This window comes from Ammospiza nelsoni, chromosome 3 (assembly GCF_027579445.1).
Source record: "Ammospiza nelsoni isolate bAmmNel1 chromosome 3, bAmmNel1.pri, whole genome shotgun sequence".
Taxonomy (NCBI): Eukaryota; Metazoa; Chordata; class Aves; order Passeriformes; family Passerellidae; genus Ammospiza; species Ammospiza nelsoni.
Window position 1 is genome coordinate 83,680,869 of NC_080635.1, and position 21,712 is coordinate 83,702,580.

Genomic DNA, 21,712 nt, shown 5'->3' on the forward strand with positions numbered 1-21,712 from the left:
TTAACAAATAAAACTTTCTATTTGAGTGATGATGATGATGATCTAGCAGAGTGTACCCACTCTGGCAAGAAAAGCATCTAGACAGATACATAGAGAGGTAAATGAATTTCAGCAATTTCAAATACTCTGGAGGTGTTATAGTACTTGAAGGAATACTATGATTATGTTCCACTCAATTGAGAGGAATCTGTCCCAAAATAAAAGATCCTTTAGGTGTTAGGATTTTAGACAAGAGAAGACAGCAGCTATGGATAAGCTGGTCTATAGATAATATGAAAAGGAAGGTTCCTTTGAAGTAATCCTTGAAGAAGGATGTTTTATCCATCTTTGCAAAGGAACTGCTAGAAAACTTTACAAAACAGCAATTGACTTTTTAAGGGTGCGTAGTCCCATAATTCTAAAGTTGTAATAGGAGTAAAATCAAGTCAAAATGAAAGCAAGAAAAAAAAACCCCTTACATTTAAGTACCAGCTCGTTTGACTGTGTTTCAGTCCAATTACTAATTAGGACTACAAAATAGTAGATTTACAATATTTCATTTGTAGCATAAATAAAGCTAGAGCCACCTCAGTCACTGAACATTCCCATGAGTTCTCATGCTCAGTGTTGTATTTAAATTGCATTTGTGGTTTTTTCCTCCTTTTTTTTAGCTTCTCATTTTCAATAACTTGGACAGGTGGGGAAGATTAAATATTTTGTTACACAATAGCAGCTGGTTTACTTGAACTTTGGCATGTTATGTTGTTTAGAGTTCTTTTTCTCTAATTTAGATTAAAAACTATGGGAAACTGAGTAGCTTGAACCCCTGCCAGGAAGTGCTGGTTTAATTTATGCAGTAAGATTATAAATCCTGAGTGCTGATATATGAGAATTTCAGTTCATTCTTTGGGTATCCCTTAGCACTGGAGATGACATGCTAACCAAATAGTAATGCCTGTAATTATTAATGGATTCAAGAATCCTTAAAAAAATAAATGGATTCAAGGATCTTAATGTAATAAGAGACTTAAAAATTAGTGTTATCCATACTTTTGAATGCCTGTTTATTCAAGTGGTACCAGATAATATATTGTTAGTTACAGACAGTTCCTTTTGTTACTCTTTCTCATTAACAGATTGAGTTGATTAACACAATTTAGTGTTATATATCTGTTATGAGATATCAGCTGGAAAGACAAAACACTGCAGACAAAAGACTTTAGTTTTTGTGTACTATAAGCAGTATTGATGTCAATTGTTAGTTAAAAAAATATTCATACCTAGAAGTACTTCTCATTTATTTATGAAATGCAACTTTCTCCTTTTTAAAGTCATATTTCTTAAAATACTTGTTTTGGTACAAGCCTGTAGAGGAAGAATCTATGGTTCAGAATGTGAAATGTGAATTTCATATTGGAGGGAACACTATTTAAGACTCCCTTACTTTAGCCTGCTTTCCTGTTGGAGATCAGGGCTGAATTTAATGTGATGCTGTATAGTGTCACTGGTGACAACTTTTTGCGTATCCCTGCATGAAATACATAATTTTTCTAAGTATAAGAAATTCCCTGTTGGTGTTGATGTTGACAGTAATCTGGAGCTCACCTGTCCTCAGTCTGTCTTCAGCACCAGCTGTTGTGGTTCATATTCCTACATTTGTTGGTTGCTTTTCTTCTACATTTTTGTTAAGTGTCCTAAAATGTCTAGCCAAATAAAAAGGATTTAGATGAATATCCTGACTTTGCATTTATTTGTTGCAGTTCTGTGAAACAGAGTAAATATTTTCGAAATGCAACATCCACATCTGATGAAAATAGAAATGTACCTGCAGTGAATGACTTCAAAGAATTTGTTTTGGAAATGCAAAAAACTATTTCAAGCCTCAGAAATCAGGTAAGATGCTATAATGAATTTATTGTAGTCTATAATGTCTGATTGTAGATTTAATTAGTAATGTTTTCCTATAATCTGTCTTACATTTTTTAATATTTAGACATCCCCTGCAGAAAATACCCACCACATAGTACCTCAAACAAAAACCAACACAGAAGATGGTGTGGTATTCTCTATTTCTGTGTTCTTTTGAAATCATACTGAAATATTCTACAGCTGGACCCTCTTGACTTTTGAATCTGAAGCCTTGTGTAACCACTGTATACTAAACACAGAATTAATCTTCAAAAAATTTGTTTTTAGTGTTAATAAAATATTTTTTACCATTTTAAATGTGTACAATTTTTGTAAAGCAATGATTAAAATGCAGACTTCAGAAGAAGTAATGTGCCAGACTACAGCTATAAACAGATTTAAGCTTTAGATCACTTAGAGAAGACTTTACAATGTTTGCAGATAGACTCTATTCAGCCATAGTGGAATCCCATTTTTAAAATGTACACCAAACAGAAGTTATTTAAAAATTCAAGTAAACATTCTTAATTAAGGTGCTTTTTAAAAAAAATTAAAATTCACTTCCTTTCCAAAACATTTTTGACAGTTTAAATTTGTCTTTTTGTAGATTAAACATGAAGATTTTTCTCTTTGTATGCTCTAGCTGAGTATTTCAATGGTAGGAAAGATGTATTTTCTGTTAGCTTTCTTTTGAAAGATTATCTTCATATGTTTTACCTGTTTCTAATCTTTTAGCATTATAAAAACTAAGCAGTGAGAAGCAAAACCCAGACAAGTACAACAAGGATTATATAACATGTATCATAGGAGAAAAAACAGAATACTTTACACAAATAAAAACTTTTTTTGATTCAGTTGCTAACTTTTTTTGATGTTTTAAAGATAAAAAAACTTGAATCACGCCTCAGTAATTCTGATTGCACTGATGAAGAGGGTAAATCATATTCCAGCAATGAAACCTGGAAAAGGGACTCTTGTACTGTGTGTGAATGCAAAGTAAGTATTTGGAAATTAATTTAGTGATAGAAATAATAATTTTGCTTCTAAAACAGCAGTTCCAGTTTTGTACCTGATAATTTCTGTGTAATACTTGCAAAATTTTTCTATGGTTCTCAGGGTTTTGTTTGCAGAAAATTGTATTATTCAGACATCCCTGCCCTGGACATTATTTTTCAATCCAGCTGTTATCTATTATATTTCTGTTTTCATGGATGTGTAGTTACCTGGGTAAATTTAATTGCAAAGTGAAACACTTTGGAAAAAATCCAACCAAATGCATAAAAATCAATAAAAGCTCATCTGACTTATTGCTAGATTGTAATTTTCTTCTATCAGAGAGAAAGTTTTAAAAAGGTAGTAGAAAAATATGTTAGTGCTTAGTCTCCAGGTCACAACATTCTGTGACCCCAGTCACACCTGAATGTTGGACAAAAGCATATAGGCTGCTTTATCAAAAAATGAGCTAATCCAGAGAGTGCCTTCACCTTCTCAATGCAAGGTTATACTGAAGCAGACTCTGTGCAGTTTCCATATTAATCAGGTTCTTACAGGGAAGGAATGAGATTATTTTCTGCAATAACATGAAAAATGTATTTTCTGTTTGGAACACGTAGCTAAGTTTGTTTCTGTGCTGTCATTTTTCCCCTGGCACAGGGTGGTCAGATTACCTGTTTTGTGGAATCGTGCCCGCCCGCTGACTGCGAAGCACCTGTGAAGGGTGAAGGAGATTGCTGTCCCGTCTGCTTACAACAAAATACTAATAAAAAGAAGCCATAACTCTGCTTTTTAAGAATTTAGGGTGCATACTCCTGAAATCATATCAGTGCCTGCTGATGGCAAAAACAGGTAACTGCAGTCCTAACAACAGCAAGAAATAGAGATTTACAATATTCTAATGGTGCTGTAACAGTATAACATAATGTATCATTTTATTTTCTGCCCGTGAAGGTGAATCACAATGCAAAAATTAACAAAAGGGAAAATAGCAAACAGGTCAAAGTTAATTGTGTGTTATACTTCTCAGGTTAGACAAACTCGAACTGGTGCTACTTTAAAAGAACACTGTCGGGTAGTTTTAGGTACCCAAAATGACTGGGTTTAGGATTTACTCTAAAATGAACACTTTGTTTCCTATCTTTACTTAGCAACATTAAGTAAATGTCCCTTTCTAGTACCAGTCTGTCTTGATACTTAACTTTTTGCTGTTATTTAGTAAAATGCCAGGAAAAGGAAAACACGAGGTCACCGTGCCTGAGCAATGCCATATCCAGGCCAGTTTCTGCAAACATCAATGCATGGAAATTCTGTTAAATCACACTACCCCTGCTGGGCCTGGACCAGCAAGGAAATAAAGAAAGCTACTTGACACCTTTCAACATCCTTTCCTTAATTTAAGGAGCAAAATTAACCAAATTTTCAAAGCAATAAAAGCTAGAATTAGTAAGGAAATATAAATAGCTGTGATTGGAAGAAAGCAAAAGCAACTGAATGTGTATTATAGATATAATTGACAGTGTTCCTCATTCTAGGGAAACATGCATGACAGAGTAGCATTTGATCTTAAAAATTAGCAGAATCCTTTTGTCAAAACATTTATAATTGCTTGATGAATTTTTTGTTTGTTTGTTTCATTTATTTTAAATTTTGTAACATAACCATCCAGGTCAGTTTGAAAGCATGCTTATCTTTATCTCAGATCAGCTCGTGTAATTTTATGGCCCTGTTTTGAAAATGTGAAAAGATGTCACATGCCATTTTGTATACAAAGATTCCTACTGATTCATTGTGCATGTTGTCAATAGACATATGTTCCTGATTATATTGTGGCACTGTTGAAAAAAGGAAAAATCAAAATCAAGCAACCTGATTAATTGTGGATTGACTACTTTTTCTGACAAGGTGTTTGGTTTTTTTCCCAGTTTCATCTAATGAATATATATATATTTACCTCAATATTTTTATCATTCGTGTTAAAAATGGTCTTCAATGGACTTCATCTCCCATTTCAATGTTTAACATTATAGAGTATATGTCTACACTAGCATTTCAAAGTTGTGTACTTTATAGGATGCAAACTGTGTGGTTTTGACCAGGAATTAGATTGAGTGAAGGACAACTATCATACCTCATTTTACAGTTTTTATTCTGTTTATTCAGAATTGATTCTTTCCCTGAATACTTAATTTGTTAGATATTATTGCCTTGTCCTTTAGTCCAAAGTCAGGACTCACAAGAACCAAAACTGGTTACATGGTTCACTGACTTCTGAGCTTAAGTGTTGAAATTCAAGGGACAGTGATTAGGGTATCAAAGAAATCTGCACAAAACTAAAACTTCATATGTTAAGTATTTCAGATTATGCAAACAGGCTGAGTACTTAATTATTGCATGGTAGAACAAATACCTGTCTAATAACTAACCTAGCACAGCAATATGAAATCCACTATCATATTTTGGCACATAATTTTTCTGATTACTAACATGAATAATTTCTAATTTGATAAACTGTTACCATGACACACATTCAAACTTTGTTGTAACTTTGAAGCTTACTACAGAAACTTTGTTTCATACTATGGTAGAATCAATATGTACATGTGAGTGCTGTGTTAAAGGTGTGTGGTACACATGCAATTGCAATTTATATTTTAAAGAATATTTTAATTGATTTTATATACAATGTTTTGATTTATGTAATGTTCTTTGTTAATACTTCTAGAAATTGGGTGGCGAGATATTTGAGTATCACATGGTTCCTAAAGATTGCCATTCCTGTGTTCCTTTGATACTCTGTGTTTTGTTGACTTTTCTTGAGAGTCCAAACCACATCTCGTCCTGTAATTCCAACTCAGATGGAGCTCCCATTGACCTATAGCAGAAATTCCTCAAAGAGGAAAGGTTGCATAGCTAAACCAAATATAATTTAACTGTCAAAACAGTTAAATAAGGCAGTAATACATCCAGCTGGTTACTTGCATTCTTTCTTTTCAATTTTATAATAAGTAAATTTTCTCACGATTTCTGCTTATAGGAGAAGAGAGTTTCCATTTTATACATTATAAAATAGTACCTTATAGCTGATTGTTCCTTTTCTCCAGCCTCCAAAGTGGGAGGTTTTCTTTGTTGTTCACTGTTTATTCATTTGGTATATAAAATGGGCTTAGGAGTCGGATATGCTTAAACAAATGTAACAAGTCTAATATTGAGTTATTTTTCACCATCCATTGTTTATAAACCAGGAAAAAAAGGTCTTTATCCACAGTGTAAAATGTAATCAGTCATGGATTGTACTAGTTCAGTTTTATTGCAGTGTCTTTAGAATCAGCTTTGACTTCAACATTTCTGAAACAGTGGCCAATGGCTAGCTGACCATTTGCTCAGTATCCACTGTGAGAATATTGCTGTAATATGATGCAAATTTTACATATTTATTTTCTTTTTTAAAATGTTACCTAAAACAAAGTTGTCATTGTTGTTATTTTAATCAGTAAATTTACCAAAGAACTGTTTGCACTGTATAATGAATGCTTTACAGTTAAAATAAAATGGGTCACATTTCCAAGTAAATTTCAAGATTTCTTCTTGTACATGTATTCTTTAAATTATTTGCTGAAGTTCCAATGTAAACCTTTGATAAGATTCATATTACTTATCTTAAGCAGGATTGTCATAATCAAGGGTGTTTCTGAGAAGTAAGCAATGGGCTAAGGAGTCATGTAGATTCAGTAGTTTATGTAATATTACAACACATATAATTAAAATGTCTCTTCACTGTTTTCTTCTAGATGATTGGAAAAAGATACCACAGGCTTAGGAAGAATATTTAAAAATACACTTCTTTCTTAGCAAAATGCATTTTTTAGGCCTTAGTGCTGAAATTTTTTTTTATGGGAATGCCATAACAGTTAAATACAAACACATGCAAATTTAAGCCTATTCTTACAGTTCCTCGTGTCTTCAAATAGGTCCAGTCATGGCTTGCCTTCCCAAGCACTTGATTCTACATTCATTCTTTTTTCACATCATTTCACCAATGGATATTCAGGTTCATGCAATCTCAGCTCAAAATGAATCTTCTGTGCAAGAGATCTTCTTTACCTCATTTATTCTTTTTATCTCGGGACATGAATAACTGCTGGACACATGATGAGTTGCTCTCATCCTCTGGTGAAGTGTCAGGATCTCTAGGACACTAGGTCAGTTCCTTTTTCAGATTTACTTGAAATTCATTTGAAGAATTTTGTGATACAGTATCACTGAAATTAATATAATTGTAAGTTACCTTATTTTGATATGGAAGAAGTTAAAGAAGGATTCCAAGAGACAAGGTTAAGAATGGTGTTCAGTTGCACTTAATTGCACTTACTATAGTTTATATAGTTTACAGTTTTTTATAAGGCAAATCTAGAAAAGCAAAACTGCAATAGGTCATTTGTGTGTTTTCCAGCAGGCTGCTGAAAAATACTGCTGCTCACCCACACTCAGTGTTAATTGCCTAGAAGTTTGCTAACAAACCACAAAGTGTAGACATTTAGAATAAAACCCTTGCACTGATACTGATATATTTTGAGGAAGACTTGGTTGCATTTGAAATAAATAATTTTTTTTTTATTTCTTTTAGTTGATTACAGCTAAGAATAATTTGGTTGCAGTATGATTAAAGTCATCTTTATAGGGAATGACCTCCCATAGTCATTAACTTTGTTTTGTAAAATAATATTTTGCTGCCATAGCCTATATCGTTATATCATCTAAAGTATTTTTCCTCATATTTTCTTTCAAATCCTCAACTAGCTTCATGCTTTATGTCTGTAGTATGTACCAAATCAGAAATCTTTGTAGAGAGATCATTAGACATGTTGGACTGTTCCATGGTTTTAGTTTGAAAACTAGATTAAGGTATCAAAAGCTGGTATATGTGACTAATTTTCTCAAAACATCTGCATTATTCTGTTGTTGTATTGTTAAAATAGTTTAAGTTATGCATAAGCAGTGTAATAAAATTATAAAATTATCAGGAGAAGAAAAGACTGCATAATGTCCTCTGATGGTCTCTCATCTACAGCATGGGGTTCAGTGAAATATATTTCAGAATTCACTGGACTAATTTTTGGTTTGTATAAGAAAAAATATAAGATTAAACTGTCCATCCAATATATGATTAAACTGTGTCAACAAAAAATACTAATATGAGCATATGCACATATCTCATTCATGCTGCAAGTTTGTCAGGCTCCCAGCAGAATGAAGCATTTTATCCTTAAAACTAATGTGAACCAATAAATTGCTAAATGCTTAACGAATTGCTCAATACTAATACAGTCCTGACCAGCTTTGGATCATGATGTCAGGAGATTGTTCTGAGTCACAAAGAAGCAGCGTTGTCGCTTAACAGCATATTTTAAAGCCAACATACTAAGAATACCAGACTCTTGTTTTGCAATTGTTCTGGCTGCCTAGTTCATAGAGCCACAGAATCAGCTGAGTTGGAAGGCACCCACAAGGATCACTGAGCCCAGCTCCTGGCCCTGCATTTCCAAGATTCCTACCATGTTCCTGAGAGCACTGTCCAAATGATTCTTGAGCTCTGGTGCAGTGACCACTTTCCTGGGGAGCTGTTCCAGTGCCCAAACACCCTCTGGGTGAAGAACCTTTTCCTGATACACAACGTAAACCTTGCTGAGACAGTTTCATGCCATTTCCTCAAGTCCTGTCTTTCATAAAATGGTTTGTTACTTTCCTTTTTTTCTCACTTAGCCTGCTATGACATGGTAAGGACACCTCTGCAACTCCAGCATAACTTCTCCATTTCTTTTGGGCCCAATGAATTTGCTGTCCAGCTGGCAGTGTTATGAATGGTCCTTTCACGGGGCTTGGGCATTACAACCTGCTAACAGATGGAGCAGAGTACAGATCAGATATGTGTAAGTTACAAGAAGATCTGGCTAGCTGTGTTTGGCTTAAAAGCTATGAATTGAATATCTGTTTTAATCTGTTCAGAAATAGAACAAACAGAACAGCAATTCCTGCAATAAGGGAACAAACCTAATTATTGCATTTGGTAAAGATGTTTGTGGTTTTTTGATGCCTCCCTCAGTGATACAGCTTTATATTCCCACAAGTCATGTGCTGTTGCTTAGTTGCCAAAACAAATCTCATTATTTACTTATATCTTTATGAGATGCTGTAAGTGGTTAATCTCATGTGCAGCCATCCCAAGGACTGAAATGGCAAAGTGCATCATGTCTCTTTTCGTAGAGATAAGCATGAAAAAGGTGTCTAGAGGGGCGGGGGGGAAGTAGTCAGGAATTGTCCAGAGAAAAGGAAATAAGATACTGTTTTGTTTTAGCAGAGAGAAAAAAGGAAAGATCTGAAATTTTTTAGGCAAATGCAAGAATGCATTAGGAATATAGGAGCAGGTTAATTTTACCAAAGTCACACATACTAGGCTGCAATAGACAGTCCAGAGGCACTGGGAAGCAATTTCGCCAGTTATTGAACCAGCCACTAGTGGTAGTAAGGGAGGATTTTAGTCCCCTACCTCCACTCTGTGCATTGCCTTTCTTGCAGTGAAGATTTATTCTTTTTCTATCCTACCTGCTTTCACAGCTAGAGGACTTAAATGTGAGCTCAGGACTGAAGGTCAAGGTGTTTATTAGGGCATGTCATCAGCCTGACCCAGAATGGCAGGACCTGGCTGCTGAACAAGGACAAGAGAGGCCTGAATGAAATGCTTCAGAGAAAGATTCAGAGTCATTCAGTTAAAAACATTTCCCAGAGGGACATACAGTGGTTCCTGTTCTTTTCCTGTGCTTGGGTGACAGATTTGGCACTGTTAGTTATGGATTTCAATAACAGAGATTTAACACTTCCATGGAAGTCTGCTAGGAGACACCAAGCTGAGGCCTTGCTCTTTCCTAGGTCACTCTTTTTGTAGAAAGCCATCTTCTTGCTACACCTGAGAGGTAAGTGTAACAACTTTCATATACAGAGAGCTATTCCAGTTCCTGAAGGAATACTCAAGCTGTTTTAACCATGATTTTCTCTATCTCTGGGTAAAAATCAGTTATTTAGCAACCTACATTTTTATTTAAAAACTCAAATGCTGTCACAGGAAAGGATTTTTTTCTTAATTAGGCTTTTTGGAAATAGCTTTCTTGAATGGAATGCAACAGACTGGAGACATTGCAGAAGTGGAATAAATGTTTTCTTCCATCTGAAATGCCTTGGCAGGATTGCATTCAGCCTTGGATGTTGCCAGGCTGTTCTCTTATACTGAGAGTATTTAAATATTGCTGTGGGATTATTTGGAATTTCTTTTATATCCACAATCAATTCAGGCAATAACAAACAATAAGTACCTTGCAGTCAGAAAAGGACAGCTTGTTTCTGCTACTGGCAAACATTATTGTAGATTTTAAAACCTTCATCCTATGTTTTTTGTTTTTTTTTTTTTTTTGGTGGAATACTGTTGTTACTCTAAATCCTATTTCACAGGCAGCTAGTATTTTTTATTTGATCTGCAGGTATATATTAGAAAATGTCATCTTACTTTTTTGAGTTCAAGGATTTTGCACATTGGGAGTAATAAAAAGGGGCATAGGTCCTACCTATTGCTTTAGATTAACAAACTTTTTGAAGTCCTGACAAGTCACTGTTGCCTTCTCTAGTAAACTCAATTTGTCTAGAGTTTTTTGCATTAAAGCACAATCTTGTGTTTGAATAGTGCCTTTAAAAGGCTTCCAGTCTTGGCAGAAAATTTTAAAATGTTGCTTCCACATGACCATTATTTGAAGTGTAGTAGGGATTACTCTCACAAAAAAATTCAGTTTGCAATAGTTTTGTATTCTAGTACTGAACCGCTCATCCTAACCCATAGTTTCACTTTTAAATTAGACCAGCCTTCTTTTTGTTTTAATTTCAAACCTACAAGGTTTAGATGGGTGCCATTTGCAGTGTAAGATGACTCTTGACTAAATGACGCCAAGAATTAATGTTCAGCCAGATCTTAGAGCTGCTTTTAGCTATTTTATAGGCCTGAATTTTTTAGGAGTCATCCCCCCGTGAATGATTTTGCATTTAACTATGTTACTCTAATCAGATAAACAGTCCAGAAAGTAATCCAGATTTATCAGTAATTGTTTTAATTTTCTTTAGAAAAAGTTATTTACTTACATAACTTGAAATTTAAGTAATCTGGTAGAGATGTTCTGATGCAGTTACAGTGAATCCATCTTGTAGATTCTTTGTAGCAATAATTAGCCAAGTATGACTGACCACACTTGAGAGAATAAGAAAGCAAAGGAAAAACAAATGAAGGCTGAGCTGCTGCTTTCCTTCTGCGGTGAGATGTTCACAAATGAAAAAAAGCTGGTGATGGTCTCCAGCTTTTTCCCCCCCTCATATCTGCTGCTGTTTGCTTCACTCTTGATGCACTATTTAAAGGTACAAGAGCTTAGGGAGAGGCTTTGACAGAAAGTCAGGACTTACACTGTGCGGTAACACACAGTGTAGGTTGTGTTCTCCTAGTGATAATCTTCTCTCTTCCTTTCAGCTTTCCTGTATTGTAGCTCTTAGTTCTGTCTCTAATTTAAATTAGATTTAAACAAAAATAGCCCACACTTTTGAAAGAGCAGAAAAATATGGCTGGGGAAATTGTTTATATTAGAAGTTTAAAGAGTTTGGGCTACATGAAGCTATAGCTGTGGTCAGGAATTTTGCATATTTTAGTGCTGGATTTGCACCACTGGAAAATAAAATGACTTGGCTTGCAAGGTTGGCAGATGTGAGAACTTCCTAGTGCCTCTGAACACCACCACAGCTCTGGAAAATTACTCAGAGACAGAATGAACCTGAGTTCATTCAATCCTTGTCTCTTTTGAGACTAACACTGCAAGTACCAGCCTGGTGGGCTTTGTGGCATCACTTGTTCACAGGTGGTTAGAAAGGAGAAGTGTGCTTCTGTTCTGCGCTGAATTACTGGTTACGATTTTGCTTCTCCACTAAAAACTTTGCAAACCATCTTACCTGTCTTGTAGAAGTATTTGCATTAGCTGTATTTAACTATGGACACCTTAAAATCCATAATATTTTTTATTTGGACTATTAGAATATTTATGCATACATGGTGTTTTTAAAATTAATTACTACTTTAAATAGTAAAATATAAAAGGGATAAAATAGTAAATATAAAACAATAAAAGAAAATGGAAATGCCACAACAATTACTGCTTTATTTGGTAAACCAAATCTTGAGTAGTTGACTGCTTATTACTAAGTATAAACTAGAATGTTAATCCCAGACTTTTACAGAAAATGTTATAGCTTTACTTTCACAGATTCTTGCAAAGCAACCAAGATACTAGTACTAAGTCTGGTCTGAAGAAAGCTGATGAAGTGACTGTGCAGCTCATTTCAGCTGTTTTAAAATCATAATCTTAATTTTCCTATGGGATTATAGAAAATGTAAGTACTTACAATTTAAGCTCTTAATAAGGTATGATCTTGGAAAAGTGTTATAGAAACTGCTTACTTGTTGAAAGTGAAGGGAGACGACCCATCCTTGTTGATCAGCATCGACTCCAATTTATTGATCTCACTTACACACCTGTATAGTGGTGTTAATTAAGCTCATGCATATTGCAAAATCCGAGCTCATCATAGGTCACAGATTACACAGTAACCCCTCCTTTTGTTTTCAATACCTGAGGTTTGTTATTGAATCCAAGATTTATTTTCTCACCCTGTTATGAAAGTTCTCAAGGCCTCCATGTTTGTCAACTTTTGCTTTCCCAAACCAGCCAAGGACAAGATATTTACTTGTTATTAAAAACAACCTGAGAACCTCTGCTGTTTACATAAACGTGCCTGAGAACTTTTGCTGTTTACAGAAACAGGCTGTGAGAATTTGCTCCTCACAGCTGCCTTTTACTTTTCCATCAGCTGTATATGATTATGGCATGTCTGAACAAAACTCTATAAGCCATTTCTGAGCAAAATTCTCCAACACTTACCTAAGTGGACCACTATTTTTCTGTTTTGTCTTTCTATCTTCAACCAAACAGGTGGCCTTTTTTCCATTCTGAAAGCCCATAAAAATCTTTAAATTAACGTTAAAACATTAACATTAAAATCTCATAAAAATTACCAAGGGATAAGACAGGGCTGAAATGTTCTTTCTGCTAAGTCAATGCGGTGATGTCATTGACACTTCATGGTCAGTCCTGGGAAAGACTCTTGTTGGGCCAGGATTTCCACCCAGATAATTGAATAATACTCCTGTAGTTCTCGATTCTGTGTGTTAAGGAGAAGGAATTTGGTGTCTTAGATACAAGATCAGGAGATCAGTGTCAGTAATGTCATCTTACTACAGTTCAATATGACACCACTGAACAGTATATTTTCATTAGGAAGAAATCCTATTCTCTTTAATGTCCCAGGCCTCTGTCTTAATTTTTGTTTGTTTACACAAGTGCCCAGTGCAAGTAAACTGAATAAACAGAGCAGTTAGTTGCAGCTCCTGAAAACAGAAGTATTCCAAGGAACATTCATGACCAATTTACTTAGAAATCTTCCCTAATAAGATTGCCAGGGATAATATGTGACTACAATTTAAGGACAGGATTTCACTAAATGTATTCCTTTTCTAGGACACCAATAAAAACCTTGGTGATGTTATCCTAGAAAAGATTTAATTTTTTTTCCTAGGTAGATTTTATTACGCAGGGTCCATCCTTGTGAGTGCTAGCTACAAATGAAATTGGAATCCACATAAAAGCTAGCTTTTGTGGTTTGGGCAAGATATCAGGAAATCCTTCACTTTTTAGAGAATATCTTTGACTCTTTCAGAAGATTTAGAGAATTCTTCTAGACAGCTTGCCAGACTGTCAAGATGATGGCTGCTATCTCAGATCTCAGTTAGCACATTAGGGTCCTCAGTGAAGTATCCAAGGCTTGTTACATCAGTCTTGGCGCAGCACACCAAGGAAGCATGCACAGGATCATGACTTACATGAACACATTTCTCTCTTGGGCCCTGAATAAAACCTCTGGCAATCAGGCAGAAAATCCATACTTCCCTTTTGTCTTGTAAACTTGAGAGCAAATTAGTTAAATATCTCTATAGAATACATGAATTTCCAGCTGGAGCCAGAAAGGAAATCTCCACTGAAAATCGTATTCCTTTATTGCATGTATTTTCTTTTAATTATGAAATATTTTATATTTATATGAGTTAAAGTCTTTGTGACTGTAGTGATTACAAGTATTTATTTCTAAGATGTATATATTTCTTATGCCTATCTAGTGACCTCTGTAGTTCACATGACTCTCTATTGCATGATTCTGGTGACCCTGTACCTAAACAAGTGATACAAAGTCCTCACCAAAGTGTTCTGTCAAAGGGAATGGATGTAAGATAAAACCAGCATTTATGGTCCCATGGGGACTCGTTTCCTAAGGGAGTTAACAGATCTTTTGCCAAGCAACCATCATGAAGTGTCTGAATATGGCAACAATTCACAATTATTTTGAAGGAAATGTTTGGGAAAATGGAAGGAAGAGTTTTTTTGAGGTGGTTTAAATAGAACGCAATTTTGGGAGGAGAAAAATGGCCATTGAACATTGAGCTACCCTATTAAATTCCTCAAAGTGTGGAATAATCCCTGAAATAAACCGAGGGAATTAATTTGTTCAGTCCATGGTGAAATTGCACAGAAGTGAGTGCAGGATGTACAAAAATAAATATATATTAAATTCTTAATTTTCAAGATTTGCAGCATATCTAAATACATTGTACCTGCTTTTACTTATATGCTGATTTACTCATTATCACCTAGAAAGTTCTATTCCTTGTGAAAGAAATGCCACCGTGTAAGAACTATTTGCAGTATTTAAAATGTGGTTTTGTAAGTGGTAAGTTGCCATTACTGTGTTAATAGATTGTGTATTCCTTTGATAAAGATTTTAAGATGACTGGATGTCATGGTTTCACCCCATCCAGCAAACGACCCCAAGCAGCCTCTTATCCCCCTATCAGCGGTTATGTGGAGAGGGTCAGAAGGGTAAAAGCTAGGGAAAAAAGGTAGAAAACTTATAGGTTGAGATTAAAACAGTTTAACAGGGGAAGGAAAGCAAAACAAGGAATTAATTCAGTGCTTCCCAAGCTCAGTCATCTCCAGGAGACCAAGGCCCCATCACACACAATGATCACTTGGGAAAACAAACATTCCCTCTTCTTCCTTTCTCCCCCCACTTCCTATACTGAGCATGATGGTGTGTGGTCTGGAATATCCCTCTGCTCAATCTGGATCACCTCTCCTGGCTGTGTCTCCTCCCAACCTCCCATGGACCTCCAGCCTCCTCACCAGCATGGCAGCATGGAAAGCAGAAAAGACCTTGGATCTGTGCAAGCCTTGCTCAGAAATAAAAAAAAAATGTCTGTGTTATCAACCCTGTGTTCAGCACAAATCCCGAACACAGCCCCATACCAGCCACTGGGAAGAAAATTAATTCTACTCCAGCCAAAACCAGTGGTTAGAAGTCTTGTTCCTTGTATCTGAGATTAATATTTTTTACATATTTATCTGTATATTGGTTATCCATATATTAGTTCTTTTTCAATAACTGGGGTTTCTATTCTCTGTTACAATTCTGTTTCTCTGACCTGAAGGCAACAGAGACCTGTGTACTGAAAAGTGGAAATGAACTATTAGGGAGTACTCTACAGTCTGCACAGTATATCCTTTTTTTAATGTGTTTTATATACATGATTGAACCAAAATAAAATGCTTTTTTAAAACTAAAATTCAGAGGTAGAATAAGTTGCCTAAACTAGAATAAAAAAGCAAGAAAATGGTTTTAACTCTAGCAGTCAAGCTGTGAGTTAGCCTAAGTATTTAAATAGAATTTAGGAGGAAGTTTTTGCTCTTAAACATATTGGAGAGGACACTTGGCTAATGAAGCTGCTCACCTTCTTGTCTCCAGACTTATTGGATTTACATTGATACTATTTGACATCTTGATCATAAAGTATATTCTGGATCAAGGTAGACAGAGGGAAAAACATCTCTTAACTTTGTTTGACTAGATTTGGAGCAATTAATTGAAGGCGGGATGGCCTTGAAGATAAGAAATAGGAAGGTTTAGTTCTTGGGTTAGCTTTTGGGCATGCTCAGGCAATTAATTTAAGCTCTCAATATTTAAGTCTTCTGTCTGTAAGAAAGACATAATAATGTAGGCCTCAAAGTATTTTAAAAACTCTGAAGCTCACTGGTGGCCTGTTGTGTCTCAGAGAAAGCTTACTGTTGTTCCTTCTTATGTGTTATTTCCTTTCCTTGTTTATTTTTCATTTTGGTGATCTTTGCCTTTATTTTGAATAGAAGTTTGGTTGATCAAAGGAAGACAAATCTACCATGTACAACACCTCCATGAACATTTAACCAGAGGGGGAAGCTGAGTCTTAGATGGTCTGATTATGACAGAAGTTTTCCAGGTCTGGGAGTGGCTGATAATGGCCTTGCAGTGCCTGTCATTTCCTACCAGCTGCCCTGTAGTGGAGATTTAGAGTTCCCTGTCCTTTCTTCCTTCCTCTCATGCAGATGGAGTTAGGCACAAGAAGAATTAGTGAGACCATACTTGTGCAAATCTAATTCCTGTCAGCCACAGATAGCCTGTGCCCTTAAAAATAAATCCTCAAATCACTTGAACATCAGATTGCTCATCTGAAACTAAACTGAAGTAAAAATGCCAGTTAATATAATTTGAAAACAATCATAGAACATCCCAGAATTTCACTGAACCCCAGTGAACTTGAAATCATCATCAGACAATGCACAGGCAAAAATATTGTCTCTGCTAGCAGATAGAATTAAGTTTTCATCAGTTTAATTTTCTAAGATGTTTGATGAGTCCTAAATTCCATCTTTCATCAGAATTTCTGATGTTTTCAGACAATCTCCATCCTAAATTAATCTGGAAAATATCGTCTTCACATTCTGTTGGCATATTTACCTTCTTGAAATTTTCCCAGGCAAGCATGGAATCAGACAAGACATGCTTCTACTTTCTCAAAACACTAGAGTTTCTGCAGCCATGCAATGTTCAATAATCTTAATAAGAAGTTTGTTTCTTTCAAGTTGTTCAACAAGAGTTCTTGATAAAGATGTAAAGATGTCCCTTTCATAAATGTACCTGATGAGGGATGAGAGATGGGCTAATTTCACAGCTGAATTCAAAATTTTCTGACTGAAGACAGGTAATTCTTTATAGCATGAGTTATATTTTTATACCCTTCCTCCTAAAGAAATTAGCAGCTTTAAATCTATTATAAGAAGTTCAATTAGAGATTTCCCTGTAAAAAGTTGAGCATAGGTAGAATTAAGCAAAGTATTTCTTAGATACACCCTACTCTCTGTTAGTCTTTGAATTCCTTGTCTAGTGTGCATGAATGTTTTTACTAAAATATTTATATGTTATTCACCAGTAATCTTGTTACACTGTGGCAAATTTTCTAAATGACCATTAACTGCTTGATGTCATAACATGAAAAGTAAATTTGTATTCATATATACTCCTAGTAGGAAGAAGAACCTTTTGTACTTATCTAGATGCTATTGACAGAACTTACTGTGTACAATGGTAGACAATCAATATAGTATTTCTCCAGTGAGTAGAAAGATCTCTGAAGATAGCTACTTTATGAGAAATACTACTAAAAGGTCAGATAAAAATGTGATGCTGGATATTAAACTTAATATAATGCACAATGGCAGTTAAGAAAATAAAAATGGGCTATATGATAAAAGAATATGCTTAACAGTGAGCAACCTACAATAACCTTTTCCTTTAGATAACTGGGAAAAGGCATGCCAGTGCTAATTTTCAGCTACTTGATAATACTTCATGTAAAAGTTTACTGAGACTTTTATTTTTTTAATGCTTTGACAGTAATTTAATGGCTTATAAAGCATCAGAGGAGCAATGCAGCAATGCAATCTTGCTGATTAGCTCATTATGCTTGAGAGGCTGAGAGCTAGGTGGTGCCTAATATTAAATGTTGATGGAATGAAGACAGAGAAAATTCACAGACTTAAGAACCACTTTATCAGAAGGCTATGCTGTTCTGCATGCAAGAACAGCTGATTGCAGGCCAGGGCAGTGATGCAGACATGCAGCTGACTCCAAGGCTGATGAAGCTCTGTATGACAGTAAATAGAATGATGCCAGGCTTCATACCTGTGAATGAGTTAGAAAGAACCTGCACATTCCCATCTCATTCCAACTAACATTTTCCAAAAAGTTAGCGCAAACAGACCAATGAGTTTCGAAGAGTGGCAATTTTTAGATGTCTAAAAACCAATGGACAAAATAATGCCTGGGATAACTGGCAATTATGTGAGCTGCTTGAAGGCTACAGGTCCATGTAATTTCTGTATTAGCTGACAAGCCCTGTTTGGGTCCAGACCTGCTGTCACTTCTCTGATGTACCTTTCAGTTTGCCTGCTCTTCTGCATTGTCACCTTGGTTGCTTGCTCTTTTTCCTCCCCTTGTATCCTTAACTACTCATCTTAACCCTTCTACTCCCATTAGATTTTCATCCAGGTTTGCTTGTCTCACTCCCACTTTGCCTCCAGATTGGGCTTAGTTGGAAAAATCAAGCACGCCATCAAACCCCAGGAGAGCAATTTTGAGTCTAACACAAGAAGACATTGCCCGTAAACCTGATATCTGGATTATATCATGATGTAAGGATAACAAATGGTTTACTAAATAATAGACTTCATAAATGCATTATCATTTCAATTAAATGTTCCATAGCATTTCTGAAAAGTCAATAAGAAGTGAGCTATAGTGCAATTCTCTGCTGAGCTTCACAGACAGGCCTAATTCTAGGTCTGTGTAAGATGCTGAAAAAACTCTGGCACATGATATCATCACCAGACGCTAGAGTCATCACCAGAGATATAATTTGATGTATTTCTTGTGGTTAGTGGGCCATATTATTCCCCTTTGTATAAAAGCAATGATACATCTGTTAGGAATTGCACTAGGCCTTTGGGATTTTCAAATGCAGCTATGGAGTTTTGCAGATGTAGCTCATTGTAAATTGTTAGATAATGAAGATTTAGATTTGGGAGGGGGTGAAAGGAAAGGAATGTATTCAATTTTTCATTTTCTTAGTATTATAACTAAATGTCCTTATATTCTAGCTCACTTAGCAGAGAAGAGGCATGAAAAATAAACATTTTATTTGGTTTATTTTTTTCAAGAAGTGCCAGCTTCTCTCACACTGATCCCTTTACACAGCACTTTGCTATGTAAATGTCATAATTTATATTTCAAAGATGAGATGAACTGACTGTGTCTTACAGAATGGCTAGCACACAAGAACAATGCAGGAATTTTGTTAGTGATGCATAAATATTTGCTACAAAATCATATTTTAATCATTGCCATTCAATCTCTGAAATGCAGAGACAAAAGATAAACTTGATGTTCTCTTGGCAATAGAGGCAGATTGTTTCCTTTGAAATTTTAGCGTTCCAATGAAATGAAAAAAAATAATTTCAATAAAATATATAGATCTGAAACCTAGTTTGGACATTCCAGTGTATATGTCTTGCAGCTGAGTTGTAACATGTGAAGGAGAAGTACATTCAGGGTTGTAAAGCCTGCAAACACAGCCGGCCAGAGTTCTTTCTTTAGAATACTATCTACCCAAACTTTATTTTTAGGCCAGCAGCTTAAGATGTCCGGTGAAACAACTGGTCTTTACATTTACTGCTGAAATGTGTATATCTGGGACAAAACCTCTTGTCTCTGACAAGTGCTTTTTGCTGTGTATACTATTGTCCTCCCTATTCACAGCATTAGTTAAGAAACACCTCATTTACCTAACATTGATGACATTTCAGGAAAATTTATGAAAATAATTCAGGTAAAACATTGTATATCTGAATGGGGGAAAACTTTGGTAAGCCTGTGAAGACATTTTAAAACACTTTTTTAAAAGTAAATCCACCTGAGAAATCCTGGATATTAAAGCACGCCTATAGAGCTGCTTTAAAGGCTTATCTCTCCTGTCAATATCCAGATTCTGTGGATTGGTCTGTAATAGTCCATGGCCTCTGCATACAGGATGATTTGTTATTCACTACCTTTAAGAACCAATGGCTGCATGAGAGAAGCTCCATCTTGAGCCAGCTTGGGAATTTCTTGTTATGGATGCCATGAGGCCATGAGACCATACATGAGCAGAGCAGCAGATGGAGCCTTGCAGGTTAGCAGGGTCTCCTCACACATTCCTGATCCCTGCCTGAGGCTTTGCTCCATCTACAGCGTCACTGCTGGCAGACAACGTGCTGGGCCTGCCCCTAGGCCCAGGGCTGTGCTCACAAAGCTCCTCTTTTCAGCCTGAAGACAGACAGGCCCCTATGTCTCAAAGAAGGGAATGGGGATAACAAAAGATTTTGTCACATTTCATTATATTGAAGGGAAGCAAGGAAGGACTTCAGCAAATGTTGTGGCTGGTAATATTTGTATATGTGAAAGAGTTTGCCAGTAATTATAAGGGCATTTGCAACAAGCTGAACGTTGCTCAGTCTGGAGAGGCCCATTCTTTGGGCTGCCATTTGATCTTGGCCACTTTTTCAAATATCTTTTACTCTCAAAAGTGTAAACTTCAAATGTGTCTTTTTCCCAGTAAAATAATTTATGAACTTGAAACAACCTTATGAATTTCTTCTAACTCCTGCTAAAACCACCTGGTTTACACTAAATTGCACACAGGTTTGAGGCCTTCTCTCTTCAGTTTCAGGTTTACAGGACAAGTCTGAAAAGTATATTCACAAATCCTTACTGTACCCCCAAACCAGGACACTAAGCAAGCTACTGTGTGTTGATTTTAAGCCTTGCAAACCTCCTGACATTTTAATGTCCTTGACAGAAAGCAGCAATGATACGTTTGCTATTTGTTTTGCAGCTGAAAAAAATCAGAAATGTTTTCTCTTTTATTAACCAGACCAGCTTGTGGACACCAGGGAGTTGTTATAAACCACCTTTTTTCAATATTTTACTTTCTTCCAGGTGGCTGAGGAAAATAATGCATCTGTTCCAAATCTCAGCAGACCCACACATTACAGACATTACCGGAGCCCTAAAACAAACATGTTGTGTAAGGCTGGAAATGTTTCAAGAGTTCTCACAATTACAAATTCATCTGACATTCACTTGAGAAACATAACAGCTTGGAACAAATTATGTTTCTCAACTAGCTAGCTGCACCTACCTTGTCCTCAGTGTGCAGAAGGGGTAGGAAGGCAGTGGGGTAGGCAGATGGGTTGAGCGGTGTCCTGTACTGAGCCAAGAAGGGGCAGAGAACATTCCCAGAAACCCAAAGTCTATGACTGGGAATTAAATAAGAAGTTACCAGTCCCAGGTTTTTCTATTCTCTGATGGTTTGAGCTATAATATCCATTGATTTAAATTGAGAGTGACGCAGGAGGAGTTAGCAACTTCTCAATAACTCAAGATGGATCTCTTCTGCCAGAATTAACTCCTCTGCTTGCTTTATTTAAACTATTTATACATGGTTTCATCAGGAAAATCCTCCTTGTGACACACTTCACAGTTTTGTGGAGTTTCTGGGAAATCTTCATGACCCCATGGACATTTTAGCTTGTTTCTACTTGGGACAAAGCCAATACCATTTATGTTTTCTGTGACAGGGCATTTTAAAAAGATTTTTTATAATATTTTTCAGTAATATTTTATCCCCATTTAACAAAAAATGTTCAGCATAACTATTCCGGGCTATTTTATGGTAACG

At 35.8% G+C, this 21,712-nt stretch overlaps 1 protein-coding gene across 3 annotated transcripts in view; it reads left to right on the forward strand.

Moving 5' to 3' along the window:
- Positions 1 to 6,461, forward strand: part of PXDN (peroxidasin) — an 81,825-nt gene extending 75,364 nt beyond the window's left edge. For all 3 annotated transcript variants that reach the window (XM_059467940.1, XM_059467941.1, XM_059467942.1), the window contains 3 exons: positions 1,740 to 1,872; positions 2,770 to 2,883; positions 3,541 to 6,461. In XM_059467940.1, coding sequence (XP_059323923.1) covers positions 1,740 to 1,872; positions 2,770 to 2,883; positions 3,541 to 3,663 — 370 coding nt within the window. In that variant the 3' untranslated portion in view covers positions 3,664 to 6,461. The remainder of the gene's footprint in view (positions 1 to 1,739; positions 1,873 to 2,769; positions 2,884 to 3,540) is intronic.
- The last annotated feature ends 15,251 nt before the right edge of the window (positions 6,462 to 21,712 follow it).